Below are 19434 nucleotides of genomic sequence, written 5' to 3' on the forward strand. Positions count from 1 at the left end.
GTTGTTCATTGACATTATGGCTGGGAGAAAGATAAATTAGATTGTTTCTTTGAGGTCAGTGGCCAAGGAATGGTTGGCTGGTATCACAATATTACACTGTGCTTTTGGGAAAGAGTTAGTGAGACCCACAGTCAAACCAGTCTTTAAGTGCAGTATAATAAGTGTATAAATATACCTTTGGGATTGGGTCAATGAGCCGTGGTGCATACAGTCCCCTGAATGGAAATCTTAGTGATATCAGAAGGGAAACTGAATCAAAGGCGGAGAAAGATCCAAGTTATTTAATGGGTTGTAGATAAGATTAGGGCAGCAACTCATTTGTACATTGCTCACTCAGAACGATGGACTTTGTGTCATCTGGCTCATTGTAAATTGGTTTTGTGGTGAGTGACGAAGCATTTAAATTGATGAAACATTTACCAATTTAAAGGCGAGACTATTCATGCTTCCTGTTTGACTGTCGTTTGGGGGTTTCTGAACTTTTCTCCAGATTTCAATGCAAATCAGATCTGACCACCCCTGGTCACAGCCACAGGCCTGTTAGGGGGGGATTTCAACCCAGCGACACCCCCTATCCTGACTGGGAAATATATCGGCGTTCCTTCGCTGTCGCTGGGGCAACATCCTGGAACTCCCTCCCTGCCAGCACAGTGGGTGTACCTACACCACAGGGACTGCAGCTGTTCAAGAAGGCAGCTAACCACCACCTTCCCGATGGCAATTAAAGATGGACAATAAATGCGGGCGTAACCAACGACGCACACAACCCTTGAATAAATTTTTAAAATTCAACCAAAACATTTCTAAGGGCACGTTCCACCGGCTACACTGTGCCAGAAAAGCAGCTCGCCACGGCGCAGCGTGGCCGAATAAAACCGGGAGACTGCGTTCCCGGGATCTACCTGGCTCGCCAGGCTTCGCACGATCCAATGCGACCTCGCGAGGTGTTGCGATGTAAATCCCACCCATTGTGGGCAGGATCACTTTTTGGCAATTCGACATATTAGAGCGAGACAGCTAGCCCCACTCTAATGTGTAGATTCCCGAGGTAGCTGAGGCTTTGGGATTCATCCCCTTCGCCTTAGAGATCCCGGGCGAGCGCCTTGGCAGTGCCACCTGGGTTTCAGCCTGGCACTGCCAAGGTGCACAGATGGCACTGTCTGCTGGCATGGGCACTGCCCAGGTGCTAAGCTGGTATTTCTTGCATGCAGGTAATTGGGCCGGGGACCCTCCCATGATGCTTTCGGACTGGAGGGGGGAGATCAGGGTGCCATGCAAGAGATGGCGTTCCGGTCTGTTGCTACACTGGGGAGTTCCGGCGAGCGGCGCTCCCCACTGTACAAAACGGGGCTATGTCCGGCCTCGGCCGCATGTTCCCCGTGCCCCATATATAATATGAGTCGCGTTGAATAGCCACGTGTTTCTTGGCACTGTGAGCGCCGGGGAACACGTGGCTAAACGTGCTCGGGACTTTGTTCCTTTTTGGAAGAATCACGTCCTAAGCGTCGTTTTGTGGAAGGGGGGGATTTCCTCGTCGGCTTTTTAGGTGAGATCCTCACCGCTATTCAACCACACTTAAGTTATTTTTGGGGGCCTTGGGGAGTTTCTCTCGTCCACACTTGGACATGTTTCCATCACTGGGGAGTTGAACTCGCCCAGAACAGCTCCTCCGAGATCGGGCTGCCATTTTGAAAGGGTGCCCCAATCTGGGGCTTGAGGGTTCCACACACCCCCCACCATGGGAAATATCACCCCTTGCACACATGGGCATTACCTCCTACTGCCCTAAGTGAGGACACCCGGCTACGGGTCACTGAGGACGCCCTCCCTTTTCTTTGCCTACCCACTTCGACTTTTGGGCCCCCCCCCTTTTCAGGACCCCCACCCTTCATTCCCCTAACCTTTATTCAGCCCATTCATACCCACCCTTCTTCCCCACCCACCTTTAATACACCCCTCAGGCCCAGACCTTGGCAGTGCCACCCTGGCACCTGGGCACCCTGGCACTGCCCCTGTTAACCTGGCAATGCCACCTGGGATCCTCCAAAGGCCTGGTGGATCTCCCAGGCCTGCTCCACGTTTGTGTGGACCAGTACTAAATGGTGCCTGGTCCAGGCTTCGTTACCGAGGCTGTTACTACCCAGGAGAATCCGGCGCAGACATATTTAAATGAGCCATATTTTCATCCTTGCGCCAAAATCCCACCCCGGCCCCATCTCTGTAAACTCTACCAGCCCTACAATCCTCTGCACCTCTATATTTCTCCAGTTTGGATCTCTCGTGCACTTGTATCCTCGCCCCACCATAAGCAGCCATGCCTTCAGCTGTGTGAAAATAAGGGGAGCGTCATAAGGAAGTGCTAAACATTCCTGTGCTAATACTGTCAGTCGTGACGTGTAGGCCATGGTGCCCAGGGCACAGATTTATGAAAGAACCGAGAGCTACTTTTGTCCAATTCGTAACTGCACAAACCCACAGCAAGATCCTGCCTTCAGCTAGTCTTTGAGAACCAATTTGCATTGGCCTCTCTTTCTTCTTTCACTCCTGTGCACCCTGGTTGATCTTGCCATGCAGCACTTGTGGCTAATGTGCTCCCCGTCCACCGATGCCACGTTTGACCTTGAGTTAACCCTTCCTGATTCTCCCTCAGTTCCTCCCACCATCAGTGTGATGAGGTGGTCCGGCATTGGGGCTTGACCATGCCACCTCTGCTGCGGTCATATTGTTCCCCCGGGGCTAATTTCCCACTCTGAAATCCTTTGAAAATATTCAGCTTTAAAATGTAACTCAGAAGTTACATTTCTTACGACTGGTTTTGGCAAACCAAACCCAGCCACTGCGGCCAGTGACTAAGCTTTATGGCCACCAGACAAAATCAACATTCTCCGTTTTTAAAAATTCATTTTACGGGACGTGAGCATCGCAGGCTGGGCCGTCATTTATTGTCCGTCCCTAACTGTCCTCTCAGAGGCCATCTGAGAGTCAACCACATTGCTGTGGGTCTGGAGTCCCATGTAGGCCAGACCAGGTACGGACGACAGATTTCCTTCCCTCAAGGATATTAGCGAACCAGATGGGTTTTTACAACAATCAACAATGGTTTCATGGTCATCATTAGACTTTTAATTCCAGATTTGTACTGATGGATACAGAACTGGCTAGGTCACAGAAGGCAGAGAGTAGCAATAGAAGGGTGCTTTTCTGATTGGAGGGCTGAGACTAGTGGTGTTCCGCAGGGATCAGTGCTGGGACCTTTGCTGTTTGTCGTATTTGTAAATGATTTGGAGGAAAATGTAAGTTTGCTGACGACACAAAGGTTGGTGGAACTGCGGATAGCGATGAGGACTGTCGGAGGATACAGCAGGATTTAGCTCGTTTGGAGACTTGGGCAGCGAGATGGCAGATGGAGTTTAATACGGACATTTTGGAAAGTCTAATACATGTAGGGAATATACAGTGAATGGTAGAACCCTCAAGAGAATTGACACAGAGAGATCTTGGTGTACATGTCCACAGGTCACTAAAAGGGGCAACACAGGTGGAGAAGGTAGTCAAGAAGGCATACGGCATGCTTGCCTTCATTGGCCAAGGCACTGAGTATAAAAATTGACAAGTCATGTTGCAGCTGTATAGAACCTTAGTTAGGCCACACTTGGAGTATAGTGTTCAATTCTGGTCGCCACACCACCAGAAGGATGTGGAGGCTTTAGAGAGGGTGCAAAAAAGATATACCAGGATGTTGCCTGGTATAGAGGGCATTAGCTATGAGGAGAGGTTGAATAAACTTGGTTTGTTCTCACTGGAACAAAATTATGAGGGGCATAGACAGAGTGGACAGTCAGAGAATTTGTCCCAGGGTAGAGGGGTCAATTATTAGGGGCCATAGGTTTAGGGCGTGAGGGGCAAGGTTTAGAGAAGACATACGGGGTAAGTTTTTTACACAGAGGATAGTGGGTGCCTGGAACTCGCTGCTGGAGGATGTGGTGGAAGCAGAGACAGTAGTGACGTTTAAGGGGCATCTTGACAAGTACATGAATAGGATGGGAATAGAGGGAAGGACAGCACGGTGGCTCAGTGGGTTAGCCCTGCAGCCTCACGGTGCCAAGGTCCCAGGTTCGATCCCGGCTTTGGGTCACTGTCCGTGCGGAGTTTGCACATTCTCCCCGTGTTTGTGTGGGTTTCGCCCCCAGAACCCAAAGATGTGCGGGTTTGGTAGATTGGCCATGCTAAATTGCCCCTCAATTGAAAAAAATGAATTGGGTACACTAAATTTATTTTTAAAAAAGGAATAGAGGGATACGGACCCCGGAAGTGTAGAAGATTTTAGTTTAGACGGGCAGCATGGTCGGCGCAGGCTTGGAGGGCCAAAGGGCCTGTTCCTGTGCTGTACTTTGCTTTGTTCTTTGTTCTTTAAAATCTTTCTGTTCTTTGTCGAATTCAAATTTCATCGTCTGTGGCGGTGGGATTTGAACCCGGGTCCCCAGATCTCGCTTTGGGCCTCTGGATCACTGGTCCTCTGTCATTGTCTGTGACAGACAATACCATCTTCTCTTCCGCTCAACAACTGGATTTTAGGATTCGAGGTGGAATATTTTAGAATAATTTTTCCTTTTCACTTTGGCCACGGGGTAGGAATTATCTCCTATTTTGGACCCGAGGGTGGTTTCATTGGCCTAGAAATTAGAATAAGCCCCGAAACACGCTACACAAGAATTAGGAGCAGGAAGACACCATGTGGCCCACCGAGCCTGCTCCGCCACTCAATACGATCATGGCTGAACTTCAGCTCCAACTCTATTTTCCTGCCAGCTCCCCATATCCCTCAATGCCCTGAGACCAAGAATGTGTGCAATCCAGCCGTAAACGTATTCAACATGGGGCATCCACCACCCTCTGGGGTGGAGAATTCCAAAGATTCACAGCCCTTTGAGTGAAGAAATTACTCCTCATCTCAGCCCGAAATGATTGTCCCCTTATCCCGAGACCCTTGTACCCCCGTGTTTCAGATTCCTCAACCGGCAGAAACAGCCTCTCTGTGTCGACCTTGTTAAATCCTTTGAGAATCTTGTTTCAATAATAATAATCTTTATTATTGTCACAAGCAGGTTTACATTAACACTGCAATGAAGTTACTGTGAAAAGCCCCTAGCCGCCACACTCCGGCGCCTGTTCGGGTACACAGAGGGAGAATTCAGAATGTCCAATTCACCTAACAAGCAGGTCTTTCTGGACTAGTGGGAGGAAACCGGAGCACCCGGAGGAAACCCACCCAGGCACGGGGAGAACGTGCAGACTCCACACAGACAGTGACCCAAGCCTGGAATCGAACCCGAGACCCTGGTGCTGTGAAGCAACAGTGCTAACCACTGCCACCCTGTATAGTCTCCGATTCTGCTGAACTTCAGAGAATATAGGCCCAATTTACTTAATGGTCTGTTGAGCTGTTCGCAGAAAAATACTTTTCACTGTACCTTGGTACACGTGACAATAAACAAAATCCAATCCATTCTAGTGAGCCTTCTCTGTATCGCACTACACCACTCTGCCACTGTCTGTAACCTGCTTATCAGACAGCGATCATGTAAAAGTACAGTGACGTTTTCTATTATCCAGGTAACGGATAGGGCTCACTAAAATTGCACTAATTAAAAAGAAAGTGGAACACTTCAGAGCGAGACTTTGAAAAGTAGCTCTCCGCATACCCCCCAGGCATTCAAAGGCTAATCTATCTATCACAGTGGTGGGTTATCTGGCGAGGCAACGTTAATTCCATTACTCACAATAACATTCCTCGTCCACGATAACATCTGTACCTACTGCTCATCAGACCAAATATTCAACTTTGGCAACAAGAAATCTCCCTCAGAACAAGAACGGATTCACACAACTTACGACAAGTACATTAAATGCAAAAAGAAATCACGGCACCCACTTTGAACTCGGTTTTGTACATGGTCAGTCACGCTGATGCAACACAGAAACACATTGTAAAGGCAGTGTGCAGATGAACCAACTTGGTTCCCTCAGCTAAATTTTAACTCTTACTATTCATTGACAGAACCATTTGTTCAGGGAACTCTGATTCTGTAATGTCACCTCAGTGTGAACTTGCCAATAACCCATCCTCTCTCCTGTGTGGAAGGTGGCTCCGTGATACCTGGCCCAATGCCCCCTTCAAAGTGTGACCACTCACGGTCATGAGAATCCATAAATCAACAAGGTGAGGTGGCACACAGGGCGCCTGGCAGTGCAGTGTCACCAGAGGAGGTGCCCCTCCCATCCTGGCATTGGGATGGCATCACCAGCCAAGCACTGTAGGGTTGGCCACTCTGGGTCACTCACGCTCTGAAACATGCCTCAGAGTGCAAACGGGGTGAATTTCAGAGCACCCGCAAGTTAGCTAAAACCTGCATGCTCCTGCCAGAGGGTATAAATAAGGAAATCATCTCAGAAACTGGACGCAGTACGTTTAATGTTCTTGCGCCAGCCAACATACTATTATACAGAATCACATGGAATCCACAGCAAAATCTGGCCATTCAGCTCCAATATCCAATCCCAGTGTTTAAACTCCACACGAGGCTCTTCCCACAATTTTTATCTGTCAGGATAGCCTTCTAGCTCCTTCTCCCACATGTACTTATCCTGCTTCCCCTTAAATGCATCATATTCCAGATATTTGGAAAATAAATGTTGCCTCGAGATGGTATTACCTCACAATGTGAGGTATGAGATAGAAAAAGAGAAGAGCAAATTATCTTGCCTTTATTTCCCCTGCTCCTTTTGGGAATAATGTCATGGGATCGTTAACACCCACATCAGCTGAAGACAGCGTAAACGCTCATTCAACACTCCACTGGGGTGTCACAGGGCACAAGACCCTGGAATGGAATTAAAACCCATTGCTTTCTAATCCAGTATCAAGAATGCTATCACGGAGCCCCAGCTGTCAACTTCTCCATAACTGGGTTATCATTCAACAAGGGGAGCAGGAGAGAGATAGGAAGTGGGTAGAACACACAGCGGGCGAGAGTGTCCAGAGAATGGGAAGAGTCGGTGAGTCGCAGACTGGGACAGTTACAAAGTGAAAATATTTGATAATATGTCGGCCGTGGCCATGTATTTTTATTGCTCTTCATGGTGCAGTTCCAAAATGCTCTTTCCATAAAAACACTTGGAGACAAGATTTTCCAAATAGATCTTGCACAATGCATGTGTTCAGCTTGACAGGTAAACCTGCAAGAGCCTGTCAGTGGCAGAGATCAGTGTAAACATCTCTAAACATCTTAACCGAGGTTCAGCTACTGATAAGCTGCAGTAGAGGTAAGTGCTCAGCTTACTCATACTGAAGGCTCACGGTTAGAAGATTAAGACAAATAGGAAGACCAGGAAAATGAAAAAATACAAGCAAATAATATGGTTACTTTTTATGCACGTTTTTCCCCTGAAGGCAGTGCCTGGTGTTGAGGTGCGCCAGGCACCAGCCTTCCACGAGCTCACACCTCACTGCTCCTTACCTCTGCACCCAGGGCATTAAGTGTGGGCAGGTTATTCAGTCACTGGGGAGAGATAGGGAAGGTGTTACAGATAGTACAGCCCAGTTCTGTCCTTTCCCCTTTTCAGCACATCCCCTTCGCAGTAGAGATATTAGATATTCATTCTTACAACTCAAACTCTTATTTTTTAAAAAAAATTTTGAGTACCTAATTAATTTTTTCCAATTGAGGGGCAATTTAGCGAGGCCAATCCACCTACCCTGCACATCCTTGGGTTGTGGGGGCGAAACCCACGCAAACACGGGGAGAATGTGCCAACTCCACACGGACAGTGATCCAGAGCCGGGATCGAACCTGGGACCTTGGCGCTGCGAGGCAGCAGTGCTAACCACTACGCCACTGTTCTGCCCTTACAACTCTCTTGAACACCTGAATTAAATCATCCCTGAAACATCTCTATTTACTGCTCTCTTGGGGGAATAGAAGATGGTGCCAGAGTGGCAATGTCACTGACTCAGTAATCCAGAGGCCCAAGCTGATGTGCTGGGGGATATGGGCACAAATCCCACCACGGCAGCTGGTGGAGTTTAATCCAATTAATAAATATGGGCCGGAATTCTCTGGCCGGAATTCTCTGGCCCGGCGGCTTGAGGTGGCTTCAATAGGAAATCCCATTGACAAGCAGCAGGAAGATCAGAATCCCGCCACCGGGGAATGGCAACGCCGCTGAGGAACAAGCGGCTAGGGGACCGGAGAATCCAGTTCCTGGAATGCAAAACTCGCCTCACTGATGGAGACCATGAAGCTATCAGTTGTCGTTAAAAACCCATCTTACTCATAATGTCCTTTAGGGAAGGAAATCTGCCATCCTTACTCGGGCTGGCCCACCTGTGGCTCCAGACCCACAGTAACGTGGTTGACTCCTAACGGTCCTCTGAAATGGCCCAGCAAGCCACTCAGTTCAAGGGCAATTAGGGAACAAGTGCTGACCCAGCCAGTGATGCTCTCACCCCAAGCAAATGAAAAGATAAATGTGGCTCAATGTTTATATTGGGTGGTTTCCACCAGGGAGATGCGAAAAGGAAATATCTTTAATGATTTTAATCACCTGGTTATACTTTGATCGGTGGGTATATAACACAATTACCCCCAGTTCCTGCACAATACTACTTAGTGCCGTGAGGGACCATAAGACGTAGGAGCAGAAGAAGGCTATTTGGCCCATCGAGTCCGCTCCGCCATTCAATGAGATCATGACTGATCAGATACGGTAATCCACAACTCCACTTGCCCGTCTTATCCCCATAACCTTTGATGCCCTCACTAATTAAAAATGTCAACCATGTGTATGAGCTAAACTATATTGGTGAAGGGTGAACTGTAGCCATCTAAGATGGCCACCTGCAAAGGACCATGGAAATTATGGCCAACCCAGAACTCAGACAGATACAGAGCTTATGTGTATCTGATACGCAAGTAACCAAGCCTGATAAAAACCCTTGCTCGTTTACATTTCAATGGCCCATTTTCCCAGGACAATAAAACGCCAATCAAGAAACCGGTACAGTCACAGACTAATCGGCGCCACTCCCTTTACTCAGAGAGCCCAACTGCCGAGGTCAGTGACCGCTAAGGACCAGCCCAGCCACCAAGGCACCCGCTCCTTTACTGGCCGAAATCGAAGACAGCCCTGAGCCCTGTTGAACTATTGGGTCCAAGGTGAAGGACCGCCCCAAAGAGCGGAAAATCTCAGAGGGATAAAAGAGAGCATAGCCATGTGTTCTGTCTCTTTTGGATCCGGCCTGTGCCAGCCAACTGTGGCAGGAACAGCCAGCCAAGTTCAAGACCAACGATCGCTACCTGACGGTGAGCCCAGCAGAGACAGAGCCACTTTCTTCGAACCAGCCAGGTGAAATCCAGATAAAGGCCTTATCCATTTGCACAGTGCCAGTCGCCCTGAAGTTAAGTATAGGTTATTGTAGCTGATAGGTGTAGTTTAACTCGTAGTAGATATTGTGTTTGCATGTCGAGGTAACTCTTGTGTGTGTAAATAAACCATCTTTTGAGCTAATTAACTGGTTGTGTGGTCATTTGATCGATATAAGGGAAAGCTTGTGGTTCACCAACACTATCATTAATATTAGCAACAGTATTGGCGATGCTGTTGAGATCGAAAATGAGCAACAGAACCCTTACTGTATAATGCAAAACACAACTATGTTAGACTCAGAACATTAAAACGAATTGAACTTAACTGTGTGCTGCCTATTTTATTAAACACATCTTTCATTGCAACACAAAAAGCTGAATAACTGTATTCAGATTAAATTGCTTCTCTGATATGAAATACGCACCTCGCTGTAGGGACAGGCCCCAACCTAACCCTGGGAAGTTTATATACAGATTGGCAAAGCTATAGATTATATATCGCTAAAGAGTTAATGACGGTCTAGCATGTGAGTGCAGAAGAAAAGGATGAAACATTTTCAGGCATCTTCAGCCAAAAGTGCCAAGTGCAGCCTTATCCCAAGGTCGCCACCCACCCTGAGCGCATTGACTCAGCTAAACGTTACAATCAGTTACCTGCAATGAAACTCTGTGAACTCTTGTAGTGGATGTTCCTCAATGATGTCATAAGGCAATGATGCCTTGCGCAATCGGGTTGGCAAAGACTGAGGCTGATTTTCTGTGGGACTGTACATGCCGCCCGATATCACAGATACCATCCCGTTTCTCTTCCTAGGCAGTGTGCCGTGAATAGAAAAGCTTTGGAGTGAGCTGGAATGCTGACTGGTGAGAGGGTCATCAATATTGAGCCTCTCCACCGAAGATGCGAGCGAACTCTTGCGGCCGGTTTTCATCTTGCGAGGTAAGCTTGCGTAGTTTCCTGCGGCCATCATCTTCAGCTCTGCATTTAGACAGACACCATTAGTAAATCAGGCAGCAGTTAATCATTGCACAAAATAAGCCATTAAGATGTCATGCTAATTGTAATCCATTAGTGATAGTTAACAGCAATAACTAACAGCTCCCTCTACGATTGATCTTGAAGTAATTCCAAAAGATCTGACAATTTCTGAAAATCTGACTGAAGAGGCGCCAGAAAGAACTGATCGTTTGGTCCTGTTCTGCTGGTCTGGGTCTTTGGGGGTTAAGCCACAATAAAGAGCACTCTTTGTGCTATTGTTCTATGCAACCAATGCACACATCTTCTTAAAAAAAAATTTCTTTACACTTTGCTCCCTTCCCAACGGAGACTCCTTGGATTGTTTGACCAATGTCAATCTTGTCCAAATAGTCAACACTGACGTGAGAATCTCAAGAGCAAGGGTTGGTGGTAGCTTCACCAATTTGACCAGATTACCTTAGTAGTTCCAGCAATTAAAGCCGCACCTCCCACACGTCGCGGGGAGGCAATGCAGGAGAAGATTCAGAGGGGCAAATAAACAAAATTGTGCGTTTGTTTCATTTTCTTTGAATTGATTGGTTGCTATGACTATATTGGAGTACGTCAGTTATGGCTCATCAGTTACACTCTCAACCCTTGAGTCACAAGATTCCAGGAAGTCCCAATCCAAGGGCCGAGCACAAACACAAGGCCGACACTCCAGCGCAGTCCTGAGCGAGTGCTGCACTGTCGGAGGAGCCATCTTTCAGATGACAGGTGAAACTGAGGCCCCATCCCAAGCCTGCTCGGGTGATACAAAAGATCCCATGGCACCATTTTGAAGAAGAGCAAGGCGAGTTATCCCCAGTGCCTTGGCCAACATTCATCCCTCAAACAACATTACAAAAATCGATTTTCTGAGCATTATCGCACTGCTATCTGTGGGTGTTTGCGGTGTGTAAATTAGCCGCCTTTCATCAGTGATTACACAGCAAAATTATTTCATTGGCTGCAAAGTACCTTTGAGACATTGGGTGGTAATGATGAACACTTTATAGATGGAAATGAGGGGCATAGACAGAGTAGATAGTCAGAGGCTTTTTCCCAGGGTAGAGGGGTCAATTACTAGGGGGCAAAGGTGTAAGGTGCGAGGGGCAAGGTTTAGAGATGTACGAGGCAAGTTTTTTTACACAGAGGGTAGTGGGTGCCTGGAACTCGCTGCCGGAGGTGGTGGAAGCAGGGACGATAGTGACATTTAAGGGGCATCTTGACAAATACATGAATAGGATGGACATAGAGGGAAACGGACCCCGGAAGTGTAGAAGATTTTAGTTTAGGCGGGTAGCATGGTTGGCACAGGCCTGGAGGGCCGAAGGGTCTGTTCCTGTGCTGTACATTTCTTTGATGTGGAGATGCCGGCGTTGGACTGGGGTGAGCACAGTACGAAGTCTTACAACACCAGGTTAAAGTCCAACAGGTTTGTTTCGATGTCACTAGCTTACGGAGCGCTGCTCCTTCCTCAGGTGAATGAAGAGGTCTTCCTCAGGTGAATGAGACCTCTTCATTCACCTGAGGAAGGAGCAGCACTCCGAAAGCTAGTGACATCGAAACAAACCTGTTGGACTTTAACCTGGTGTTGTAAGACTTCGTACTGTACATTTCTTTGTTCTTTGTTCTTGAAAATCTTTCTGTTTTTTTCCTTTTTATTTCAGACAGCAGGACAAGGGAAGGCTGCGTGATGGACAGCCAAGACTTATTCAGTTGGGTAACAAATGGAGTCATTTTAATCGCACAGTGGATAGCACTGTTGCCTCACAGCGCCAGGGTCCCAGGTTCAATTCCCAGCTTGGGTCACAGTCTGTGCGGAGTCTGCACGTTCTCCCCGTGTCTGCGTGGGTTTCCCCCGGGTGCTCCGGTTTCCACCCACAAGTCCTGAAACACTTGCTGTTTGGTGAAATGGACATTCTGAATTCTCCCTCTGTGTGTGCGAACAGGTGCCGGAATGTGGCGCCTAGCGACTTTTCACAGTAACTTCATTGCAGTGTCAATGTAAGCCTACTTGTGATAATAAAGATTTTTTTTTAAAAGGACAACTTTGAATGGGAAGGGAAAAGGTAAAAAATTTCAAATTCAAACTCAGACCACCTCAAAACAAACCTACTTCTGGTTTTAACAGAGACAGGGTCAGGAGCGGGAACCCAATTGGCTGTTGGGAAGTAGGTTGATTGTTACTCCCATTAAAGGAAGCTATCTGCCTTCATTTTAACTGAGTTTCTATTGTCAGTAAGGTTTCCGGAGTGTTGACTTGGGAAGACGGGACACCAGAAGGCTGGACATGTCAGGTGATCAATGATGGAAGCCTACATTCGGAAGATCATGATTGACATGTCAGTTGGCCAATGGGGGGTAATGTGGAGGCAGTAGATGATGATGGATGTGTTGGGTGACCCATGGTAAGAGCCTGGAGGTGTGAGATTGTGGTTCAACCCTCATTGTGTTGGCTGGGGTGGGGGATCTAACTTTCCACATCAGGTGTGCACGGGATAGTGCTGCGAATTCCAAGACAAATTACACCTTGGCTGGTATAGGATCCCAAATCTTCACTGTCACTGGGTCAGAATTTGGAACTCCCACTCTAACAGCGCCCTGGGTGTACCTACACCACACGGACTGCAGCGGTTCAAGAAGGCAGCTCTCCGGCTGCCTTCTCAGAGGGCAATTAGGAATGGGCAATAAATGCTGGCCTAGCCAGCAACGCTCACAACCCGTGAAAAAAGCTAAACATGGTGACATGTGACTGCCTATAGTAGTCACTGTTCCTAGGTGTCTGTCTCCCTCGACCGTCACTCAATCTCCACGCGTCTATATATTTAAGCAAGGGGCTTTCAGAATGTGAACATTGTGCTTATATTTCTGGTAATCCCGTTAAAACGTTTACATTTCTCGTGCGATTCCTGACAATTTCAACATCAGGGTAATCCACCGTGATGGCAGCACTGTCCAAGACAACCTCCCCCCATGTCACAGCAGCTTTTCAGGAGGAGAGTTTACTATTAACCCCCTCCCCCCACAACTGGGATTGGCAATCTGAGCACGGATCAAATCAAAGCTGGGATCTTCCTCAACCACAAGCTCAGTAGCCCCCCTCGTCAGTCAGTGCAGTCCACCCACCCACTCAACGATGGACAATCCCGAATGCAGATTCCCCAGGTTTCTTCAGCTGCTTTTACTACAACTGCGGCCATCGGTCAGATTCTCAGGAGGTCGGAATCTCCCTGGAATTGTCTCCCAGATGTTGACACTGTCACATTTGGCTGAGCGATTCCAGTCACAGAACTGTCCATCAAGGATCTGTGATTCTGCTACCAGAATAATGAAGCTGGATAGGGTGGTGTAAAAGGCCTATGTGAATAATAGCTTTTCATTTCTATAAGATCAAACAGAATCATTTTGGGGCTACTTCAGATTCAAACTAATTTATTCTTTTAAAAAGAAACACATTTCTTGGGGGCAGCACGGTGGTTAGCACTGCTGCCTCACGGCGCTGAGGACCCGGGTCCGATCCGGGCCCTGGCCACTGTCCGTGTGGAGTTTGCACATTCTCCCCGTGTCTGCGTGGGTCTCACCCCCACAGCCCAAAGATGTTCAGGGTAGGTGGATTGGTCACGTTAAATTGCCCCTTAATTGGGGGAAAAAAAGAATTGGGTACTCCAAGTTTAAAAAAAAGACATTTCTTGATTATGTCTTTTGGTTGCATTATCTAACCACCTGTAACTTTCCATACTACAGGATGTTTTTAAGCAATAAATCACAGGTTCTTTGCGTATAACGTTTGGTTCACATTCGATCTACACCAAATTTGCCAGCGTAATAAATGTCAAGAGTGCACCCATACTTGTTTTATTTCTGCCATTTTCTGAAGCACATTATTACAGGTGGGAAATAGACCAAATCTTCATGAAGACTTTAACACAAATCCCAGACAAGCCTAGTGGAAACTGGGAGACAATCTTTAAGAGCTGAAACCAAACTTCAGACTCCAGGGCGCTTCAACCCACACAAAGAACCGTTACAAAAGGGCAATTCATTCTGTGCAGGACAATGCTGAGGGGAACAATGTTTTCTATCGTGTCACACTGCAGCCTACGCTGCGGCCTTTTCATACCTAACTGGAGAAGAATGTCTCCCAAGCTCAGCACTCCCCCAAAAACCAGCTCCTCCAGAATGTTTCTACAGAACACAGTGTGCATTCTCCCAAAAATATATTTAAAATAAAATCACTCTGCATTAATCCACAAGCGATCAAGTCGGTGTCCTCGGCCAGTGAGAGAAAACATTAAATGTAAAACTTAAGGGAGAAAAAAAATCACCTTCATCGGTGGGGTGGTAACTCAGGCAACCTGTCGATTTAAGTCCAGTACTTCCCTGGGCTGAGTGTTTGACAGATTCCCAGCAATGTCTAGGGAAGTGCGGCAGGGACGCTGCAAGTGAGGCAATAAGCCTTTCACAGAAAGATCCTGGCTGGTTTGCGCGCTCTTTGAACGATCACTTAGCCAGCCACATTCCCAAGGCCATGGACAGCGGTCATTAATGTGAACCATGACCTTCACCGGGATAAAGGATACAGCTAACAATTATCACCGTAGGGGCACCTCATGTTAAGTCACCGGCAATCACTTTTATCCTTTGCCGAATGTTAAGGTCAGAAGCAAATCCAAGGCAAGATTTTACAATGCATCAAAACGTTCACAAATTAAACTAGTAAATAATGGTGTACGTCAAGGTACACGCCAGAAAATAATTGCGAGGACGCGATATCCAATAGGAAGAAAGTAGCACTCAAAATGAAAACATTTGTGCTTTAAAGAAGCGACCTTTAAGCTAGCCATCTCTCAGCAGCGGAGCTCCTGCACAATGTACTTTCACTGAACTCTGCCAAGAGAAAACAGATGGGTTTTTCATCAGCAAGACACTGTGAGACAGAAAGTTAACAGGAGCTTTCAACAACAGCTAACTTGAGAACCAATATCGACCTACCTCCAATAAATGGTGAGGGGCTTTTTCTTTCAATGCAATTCCACACACTGATTCCAGTGTCTTTCACACAACCAAAGTTGTGTGCGCACAGCAAGGTGAGCCTGGGGGGCTCTCTGTCAGATTACACATCAAAGCGCTGAAGAATTATTTATGAAGTTTTGCTTGCTTTTTTTTTTCACAAAGCAGTCCCTCACCACAGTCCCAAAGTTGCTGCTAACTGGTGTGGAGCACAAACCTCCAAGGGGCACTGCTCTGACGTACGAGCTGCTGCTTCTCAGCCACACCCCAGGCTGGGCACGGAGGGACCCTGTCAGAGCTGCACATCTGACCACCAATCACTAGACGTCCATGTCACTGAATAAACCACACTGCACCGCGTCACACGCAATTAGGGCCCTGCCTGTTCTGGTGAAACCAAGAAACAACGCCCCGATGGTGATAATTGTTAGCTGTATCCTTTATCCCGGTGAAGGTCATGGTTCACATTAACGTCCGCTGTCCATGGCCTTTTGAATGTGACTGGCTAAGTGATTGTGCAAAGAGCGCGCAAACCAGCCGGGATTTGAAGTGAAAATCGCTTATTGTCACAAGTAGGCTTCAATGAAGTTACTGTGAAAAGCCTCTAGTCGCCACATTCCGGCGCCTGTTCGGGGAGGCTGGTATGGGAATTGAACCGTGCTGCTGGCCTGCCTTAATAGAGAGCGATTTAGCCCAGTGCTAAACCAGCCCCAGGATTTGATTTTCTGTCGGTGTGAAATGGTTAATCTTTCCGTGAAACGCATTTGTGCTTATTGGCACCATCAGGAAGAAGGCTTCAGAAGTATTCCCCCCCCCACCAAAGAGGCACCACAAATGTAATTTAGATATAAAGACTAATTGATTAAAGGGCAATGGGGTTAGAGCAGGGCAATGGGACCGACTGTACTGCGAGTTGGCATGGACTCAGTGGGCTGAATGGCTTCTGACATTTTTTCATGGGCATCACTGGCCAAGCTAGCATTTGCTGCCCATCCCGAATTGCCCTTGAACTGAGTGGCTGGCTCGGCCATTTCAGAAGGCATTTAAGACTCAACCACATGTGGATTTGGAATCACATGTAGGGAATCCTACGGGTAAGGACGGCAGATTTCCTTCCCTAAAGGGGATTAGTGAACCAGACGGGTTTTTACAACAATCACTGACAGTTGTCAGGGTCCTGAGATTAGTATTATACGTCAGATGTATCAATTGAATTTAAATTCTGCCAATGGCCATGGTGGGATTTGAACCCAGATACCCAGAACATTAGCCTGGGTCTCTGGATTACTAGGCCAGTGACATTATCGCCAGGCCAGCATCTCCCTCAGTAGAAACTGCCTTACATTGTGGGCTTACATTGTGAAGAATGTTTCACCCTCTCTGCTACTTGTATTTTGTTTTTTGACCATGAACTAATGAGAACATTAAAAAAATATATACAGTAATAAGGAACGTTGTGCCAAGTCAGACTGACAATACAAAACCAATGATGCAAAGTCATCCTGAACCATTGAATGATATAGCAAAGCTCAAGGCCAATTGACTCGTCAAGTCTGTATTATTCAGCCGAATCCCACTTTCATCCACAGCAATTCCCATCCCCTGAAGGTTTATATGAGAAACCATTACCCAGTGAAGCACTGAATCATGCAGTTCAGGGAAATCCCAGATCCAATTGCCAGCCTGGAATGGACTCAGTGTCTGGAGTTAAAGCAGCAACTTGATTACACTGCCCTCTGTACCCCCGTACAGAACCAGCTGGGGGATTGCGATACCTTAAACATTAACATCTCAGAATCACAGCACACCTTGACTGTCATTGACGATCAATGGCTAGATGGAAAGGTGCAGCCTTGGAGACCTGGGGCGGGCACCGGTCAGTGCTGGTGTCCACAAACGGGGACCAGACGGAACAGCACTCGTAAGGGCCTCCCAGGGCATCGCAGACCCCCAGGTGCTTGTCCTCTGGGTAGGGTGGCACCCTGGCATTTCTGGTGCCACCTGGGCACTTTGGCACTGCCCGCAAGTCACTGTCAACATGCCAACAGGCACTGCCAGCTTGCAGGGGCACTGCCCACATGCCAGGCTGGTAGTAACAAGGTGCTAGGCTGGCATTTTACCCATACTGGGGGTCGGGCCTGGAGGTGCCCGGCGCGGGTGCGGTGGGGTGTGGGGGGGGGGGGGGGGGGGCTCCCCAAGGAACCCCTTATGGGTCAGTTGGGGCTTTGAGGAGGGTTCGGAGGTCATGGTGGAAGTTCGGCAGATAAAAATACACGTGAAGGTGCACTTTCACTACACGAAAGGAGGCAAAGGCCTGTGGAAATCACATTGATGGCCTGTTGGCCCTTAGGGTGGGGATGTGGGGAAGGAGAGCGGAGCGGTAAGTGGTAGCTGCTGACGTGAGCTGTCATCTTTGATTCCCTCTTCCTTGATGGCAGCAAATGTGGTGTAAAGGGAGCCGGATCGGACACAAGGTACAGAGCCTCGATGAAAGGGTAAATTGACGTCCATTTCCCCAGTCAATCACACAGTTCTAGCTGAGCACCATTTCGCGATACTGGGTGCGATCCTCCGGAAAGGTTTCAAAGTGTTGTAGCAAGCGGGGACTGCCGCGAGCTACCCCGTGCTCGGCCCACCGAGGCCGGCAATTCTATTCAATATTAACTGATCCACGACATTTCCTCACGAGCTTCTCGCCGCAAATTAAGGCTCACCAGCTGATTCACTGTGACCGCGCTTGCCTGCCCCCCCCCCCCCCCCCCCCCTGCTCACAAGGTCGAGCAGCACTTAAGCAGCACTTGCTCAGCCAACCCCAGCCAGCTTGCAACAATAGCGTTGAGGACTCGCCCCGAGATTCGGGGACGCTGACCTGGGGAGGCTGCTAGAGGCAGTGGAGACCTGGAGGGATGTCCTGTTCCCCCGAGGGTCTCAGAGGGTTAGCCATAGGCAGCCAGTGCTATGTGGGATGAGGTGGTGGTAGGTATGAGCGCCGGGAGTGTGACCAGGAGGACTGCCTCCAGTGCCGCAAAATGGTCAGTGGCCTACACTGGGCAGCACAAGTGAGTAGACACCAAAGCCCACACACCACCCCTCCCGAGAGCTCTCCCCCACCCTACGGGGGTGTCTACCCCCTCCTCTACAACCCCCAACCCTTCCTCCACCCCCACCCCCTTCAACCCTCCCCCACCACTGTGAACCACGCATGTGACTAGTGAGTCCCTCTCTGTGTCTCCTCAGTAAAAGCTCTCCCACAACCGTTGCGAGAGGGCCCAGACTGGCAGAGGGGTGCCAGACTTAAGAATCCTCAGCACCTTCGAGGAGCGTGCCCTGGAGGCGAGTGTGTGGCCGAGGACAGGGCGGTCACCCACGCGGAGGCTGACGGACGCCACAGAGGTGAGGAACCAACCGGCTCCACCCAAAGGACCTGTCAAGCGTGAGTTGTTGTTGTGTCACAGACTGACCCATCCTCCCACTGACCACATGTCCATTCTCCCGCCGGTCCTCCAGCCGCCAGCGACAGCCTATCCCAGGCAGCACCCTCTCCAGCCTCCCAGGAGACCACCTCGGAGGAGAGCTCCGAGGATGCCACTGTAATAGTCACGGCACAGCTGTCATCCCCACCCTCCACCAGCGCGGATACACACACCTCGGTGGGAAATGTTAGTGCTCAGGCTTCAGGGGCACAATCTGGTGAGCACCACACTGCTGCTGATGTACATCAGGTGGAGGCAGGAACCCCCAGGCAAGTAAGCAGTCGGAAGGCTGCTGGATCCCAGGACCCAGCTGGGTCCCAGCCTGATGCTGTGGAACAGGGTTATCCGGAGCTGATGGAGGCAATAGGGAGCAGCCGGGACATTCAGAGGGAGATGTCAGCGTCACTCCAGCAGATCCATAGCCACTTGGAGGAATCCCAGAGGCTACGGGCACAGGAGATGTTGCCGGTAATGCGTGGCACCGAGGCCAACACTGCTAGGGTGGTGACCACAGAGGAGAGCC

At 48.6% G+C, this 19434-nt stretch overlaps 1 protein-coding gene across 4 annotated transcripts in view; it reads right to left on the reverse strand.

Annotated features, from left to right (window-relative positions):
* Positions 1-19434, reverse strand: part of bcar3 (BCAR3 adaptor protein, NSP family member) — a 335071-nt gene that overhangs the window by 154609 nt on the left and 161028 nt on the right. For 3 of the 4 annotated variants that reach the window (XM_072510520.1, XM_072510521.1, XM_072510522.1), the window contains one exon: positions 10080-10404. In XM_072510520.1, the coding sequence (XP_072366621.1) occupies positions 10080-10404 (325 nt within the window). Of the gene's footprint in view, positions 1-10079; positions 10405-15420; positions 15584-19434 lie in introns of those variants that run through there. The other variant, XM_072510523.1, reaches the window with a different exon arrangement.

This window comes from Scyliorhinus torazame, chromosome 7 (genome assembly GCF_047496885.1).
Source record: "Scyliorhinus torazame isolate Kashiwa2021f chromosome 7, sScyTor2.1, whole genome shotgun sequence".
NCBI classification, from domain to species: Eukaryota; Metazoa; Chordata; class Chondrichthyes; order Carcharhiniformes; family Scyliorhinidae; genus Scyliorhinus; species Scyliorhinus torazame.